Below are 5674 nucleotides of genomic sequence, written 5' to 3' on the forward strand. Positions count from 1 at the left end.
AGGTACTGTGATGACCCGAAAATTTTTGACTTATTTAAACCAATTCTCTATACGATTTATTATTTTAACACGTTAAACAAAGTCTGTTAGATTGAGTCTCAAAATTTTAGAACTGTTACATATATACAATTACCTTTGACTACTCTCGACGATTCATGAACAATTATATGTATGTATATATATATGTACAAGTAAAAACGACTTTCCTACAGTAAAAATTACTTTGCTACAGTAAAACACAATTTGCTACAGTAAAACACTATTTGCTACAGTGAAACCGTATTTTGCTACAGTGCTACAGTGAAAACGAGTTTGCTACATTGATTTGCTACAGTAAAACACTATTTGCTACAGTAAACACTATTTGCTACAGTAAAACACTATTTGCTACAGTACCACTATTTGCTACAGTAAACACTATTTGATGTCGACGAACTAGCAAACAGAAACAGAAAAGGCGGCCATGCGATCGCATGGCAAAAACACTGAAAACTCATGCGATCGCATGAGCTACAGTAAATCGAAAAGTACTATAAAAGGTCAGTTTTGCTCGACGAAATATTTCATAAAAATTTATGTACGTAAATTTTATAATTATAATTATAATTTTAATTTTAAGTTTAATAATAATAAAGTATATTCGAGGGTATTTTTAATTCGGGTTTCAAACCGTTTTAAAATAAGGAAATATTGGGTATTGTTCGGGGTATTGTTCTTGAATCCAAGACCAACCATACAGTCGTCTACCATCACTACGTCTACGCAATTTGCCTACAATATTGAATCGCAATATTGAACTGTGAGTTATAGATCCCTTTTTAAATACTTTAAATATTTTTGGGCTGAGAATACATGCAATTTATTTTAAACGCAATAAGACACAAGTACATACAAAATTCTACACTGAGTTAAACCGAAAATCCCTTAGCTTTGGTAACTAGTAGCTGCCAGTACATAGGATATGGACTGGTGGGCGCGAATAATTGTATATGGATCCATAGGGCTTGACATCCCCGTCCGAGCTAGAGCGCTAGCCTTTTAACGGACGTATGTTATTTGAGTTTAAGACACGTTGGTTTGCGTGTATTAAAACGAATGGGGTAATTATCACTATAGCGTTAAGTTTAGTTACCAGGGTGCTCTGTTACGTAGAATCTATTGATAAACTTTTGATGAAACCTTGTGGTCTATCTTTATATATGTTTATGACTCGAGCAATTAAACCTATAACTCACCAACATTCGTGTTGACTTTTTAGCATGTTTTATTCTCATGTCCTTAGAATGCTTCCGCTGTGATGTGCTTGTTGCCTGCATGGAGTCTCTCATGCTTTGTACAAAGTTTATTGCATTCAAAATAAAACTGCGTTGTGTAATAAATAATTGGACTGTGATGTCAACCTGTAAATTAAAGACTTATGTATTTCGGGGTTTTGCTTATACCTAAGCACTCGCCCACATGTTTATAACTTTCTATGTTTAGAAAGTCACTTATTTTAATGAATGCAATATTTTATCAAAACGTATCATATAGAGGTCAAAACCTCACTGTGGAATCAATGATTAACGTGCCGCGTCAATAGCGATTTTGACGGGTCGTTACACACTTACTAAATCCGCGTACATACTAGCTACATAATTAGCATACCCTTCACATGTATAACGCTAAGAACCACGATAACAAAGCTAGTATAACAATAGCATATAACACAACAATACAATATGCTACAACACGAATATAACGTTGATGTTCACAACATCCATAGTACTCAAGATCTCAAGGTTAGCCCAACGAATGGTATCGTCAACATCGAACTTAAATCCCATTCGCCTATATTAATGTGTTATCGTCAACACCGAACTTTTAACCCACATATGAGGTATCGTCAACAACGAACTTTAAACCCTCATCGACGTCACTACAATAGTCGTATGGCATCGTCAACATCGAACTTTAATTCCATACGTGAGGTATCGTCAAAAACGAACTTTAAACCCTCATCAACAACACAATATGCTCTAGGGTATGGTATTGTCAACAACGAACTTTAATCCATACCCCACAAGTAAAACAAATTATATACATACATATATAATTATTCCACTCACCTTAACAATTCGGTGACGGTTTTGTGCTTCCGCAACTTCAACGCAAAGTACCTAATACAATAAGTACTTAATCAACACACAACTAGTGGGCTAACACAACTACTAAACTCATGTGCATTTAATGGCTTAAATGCACCAAATTCCCCAAGTTTACCAAAACCGCCCGTTTAAGGTCAAGACCACTATTCATCACTAAAAGCTAGTGATTTAGGTCTATAAACGCCAACTAACATAATCTAGGGTCTTTCATACCCATTATGCCCAATCTAGGTCAACATTACCCATTTTGACTCATTTTAACACATTGACTCACAATCTAGTCAAACTTAGCTCATTAAGCATTTTCTCATCATTAACAAGTGTGTTAGTGACAAAGAACACCATTTAACACTTACAATTTCAAATCTTAAGACCAAACCCTAGATTATAACTATTTAGGGTTTCCTTTCATCAACACAACCCAAGTTCACCCATTTTAACCCCTAATGGGTCATACAAGCCTCAAGTGAAACAAAACCCTAGCCATCAAACAATTAAAACTCAAAACATAGAGTTAGAACTTACCAAGACTATCAAAGTGTTGCTAGAGACACAAGGAACAACTTTAGAACTCGGGTTCGGGTGAGGTTTGGTCTCTTTCTTCTCCAAATGAGCACTCTCTCTCTAAAACTCACTCTCTCTCACTAAAATTGAATTTTGGTAGATGATGGAGTGTTAAATGTCTTAGGGATAAGATTCAATCAGCCTTTAAGGCTCCAAAACCGGACCCCTTGTGAAAAGACTTTAACACCCCCAAAAGATGCCATTTTAATGGCTTAAAAAGTCAATTCAGCGACAACCGTCGCGTTTCGCGACACCTTGTCGCGTCTCGCGACAACCTATCGCAATATGTATTTTTGGAACGCGATGCAGAAATAGAAGCCAGGAATTTTGGGTGTCGCGTTTGGGCACGCTTTGTCGCGGTTCGCGACATACCAGAACGCGATACAAGTACATGAAACGTGATATACCTACTGTGGGGATGTTCCCAGATACACGTCGCGTTTAAATCGCTCCTATCGCGTTTCGCGATGATCTGGAACGCGATGTACCCTCTCAGAACGCGACAACATACCAGTAAGTCCACCAACTTAAACTTTAAAACTCTTAAACTATGATCAAACAACCATAGACACAATGTAAAACGTAAACGAGGTTAAATATGTACCTTAAATCACATTCGAGGAAAACGGGATGTTACAAGCACAGACATCTTCTAAATGTTGCCAGATCTTTGCTTTTTCAAGATAATTTGCCTTTAAGGTTTTGGCCTGAAAGTATTTTGACTGTTGTTTACTTAATCAACAGGTTACCCTCTTCTGTGTTATCTGGAAAGTCTCCCTTTGAAATGACTTTTAAATTTTCTCCTAATCTCTATCACTTAAGAGCTTTTGGATGTCTATGTTATGCCTCTATTTTGAATCAAAATGACAAATTTGGAAAAAGATCTGAAAAGTGTGTGTTTTTAGGCTATTCTAATTTCAAAAAAAGTTATAAGTTATTTAGTTTGGACAATAAAACCTTCATTTTCTCTAGAGATGTTAAATTTTATGAAACTGTTTTCCCTTTCAAAAATGAAATGTTTTCTGAAAAAGATGTTTGCACAAGTTCTGAGTTAAATTCTTTAAACTTTTTTGATGTTTTTGACACTCCAATTTCTCCCATAAGTCCCAATGATGAAGAGGGGGACCCAATAGATAGTGAGGGTAGTGGCAGTGATTCAAGTTACCATGGTTCTCCATCTGGCAGCATGGATACCACTACAACACTAGAAAATGAATCTATTTCCCCTGAGGGCAATTCTTCAACTGAAACTGATCAAGAGACACATTTCAATCAAGAAACACATGTTAATCAAGAAAAGGGTAACCCTAGAAAGTCAAGCAGACAAAGGACTTTTCCTGTAAAATATAACGATTATGAGGTTAATACCAATGTCAAATATCCTTTAAACAACTATGTCTGCTACTCAAATTTGTCTAAAAAAGATAAATGTTTTCAATCTAATCTTGATAAGTCTGAAGAGCCAAAGTCTTATCATGAAACATCCCAGAGTCAACACTAGAATGATGCTATGAGTGATGAGATGGAAGCTCTTAATGGCAATAACACTTGGACCCTAACTGAACTTCCTAAAGGTAGAAAACCTGTTGGGTCCAAATGGGTTTATAAGATTAAATACAAGTCTAATGGTGAGATTGAGAGATATAAGGCTAGACTTGTGGCCAAGGGATATAGTCAAAGGGAGGGCATTGATTATGAAGAAACCTTCTCCCCTGTTGCAAAAATGATCACTGTTAGATGCATTCTCAATCTTGATGTTCAAAATAATTGGACCATTTTTCAACTTGATATTAACAATGTTTTTCTTTATGGTGGCCTAACTGAAGAGGTTTATATGACTTTACTTGACGGTTACTTCTCCCCAAATGATTCTAGAGTGTGCAAACTAAATAAGTCCCTATATGGTTTAAAACAAGCCCCTAGAATGTGGAATGAAAAGCTGTCTTGTTCTTTAAATGAGTATGATTTTGTGCAAAGTGCTAATGATTACTCCTTATATACTCTATCTGTGAAAGATGTCTTTGTGATTCTACTGGTTTATGTTGATGACATAATTGTTACTGGAAACAGTGTGGGTGAAATTGAAAAGGTTAAAGACTTTCTTAAATCAAAATTTAAAATTAAAGATTTAGGAGAGTTAAAGTATTTTTTGGCTATGGAAGTGGTCAAAACTGAATCTGGTCTATGTATGTCTCAAAGGAAGTACTTTCTTGAACTTCTATGTGAGTTTAGAATGATTGAAAGCAAACCCATGGCCACTCCTCTTGAACCTGGTGTTGTCTTAAGCTCCACTGAATCTGATAATGATCATCTTCTTACTGATATAAGTGGATATCAAAAACTGGTTGGAAAGCTTATCTACCTAACCATGACTAGGCCTGACATATCCTATGCTGTTGGTTGCCTAAGCCAGTATATGCACTCTCCTCTTGAATCACATGTTAAGGATGCCTTTAGGGTTCTGAGGTACTTAAAAGGCAATCCAGGTGCTGGCATTTTCATTAAGAGATCCCCAGGTATGTCTAACTTAACTGCCTATTCAGAAGCTGACTGGGGTAAGTGTTTGGATTCTAGAAAGTCTGTTTCAGGTGATTGTCTTTACTTGGGTGGGTCCTTGATTGCCTGAAAAAGCAAAAAACAACCCACTGTATCTAAATCCTCTACAGAATCTGAATCTGTATCTAAATCCTCTACAGAATCTGAATACAGATCTTTAGCAGCCACTACTTGTGAGATAATGTGGGTGGTCAAGCTATTTGATGGTCTAAAAATAAAAAACCTACTACCTGTAAATGTTTATTGTGATAATAAATCTGCTCTTTTACTTGCTGCTAACCCTGTCTTTCATGAAAGGTCAAAACACTTTGAAATTGATGTTCATATTGCTAAAAACAAAATATTTCTGGTCTAATTAAAACAAGTTATATTAATACTGAGGATCATGTAGCAGACATCTTCACCAA

At 36.0% G+C, this 5674-nt stretch overlaps 1 protein-coding gene across 1 annotated transcript; it reads left to right on the plus strand.

Annotated features, from left to right (window-relative positions):
• Window positions 1–3309: 3309 nt before the first annotated feature.
• Window positions 3310–4212, plus strand: LOC139904339 (uncharacterized). Its single transcript, XM_071886279.1, has one exon. The coding sequence runs from the start codon at window positions 3310–3312 to the stop codon at window positions 4210–4212; it is 903 nt and encodes a 300-aa protein (XP_071742380.1).
• The last annotated feature ends 1462 nt before the right edge of the window (window positions 4213–5674 follow it).

Source organism: Rutidosis leptorrhynchoides, chromosome 1 (assembly GCF_046630445.1).
Source record: "Rutidosis leptorrhynchoides isolate AG116_Rl617_1_P2 chromosome 1, CSIRO_AGI_Rlap_v1, whole genome shotgun sequence".
NCBI lineage: Eukaryota > Viridiplantae > Streptophyta > Magnoliopsida > Asterales > Asteraceae > Rutidosis > Rutidosis leptorrhynchoides.

Bases quoted from the DNA above. Each gene is read 5' to 3' on its own strand.
- LOC139904339 (XM_071886279.1), top strand. From the start codon at position 3,310: ATGTACCTTAAATCACATTCGAGGAAAACGGGATGTTACAAGCACAGA.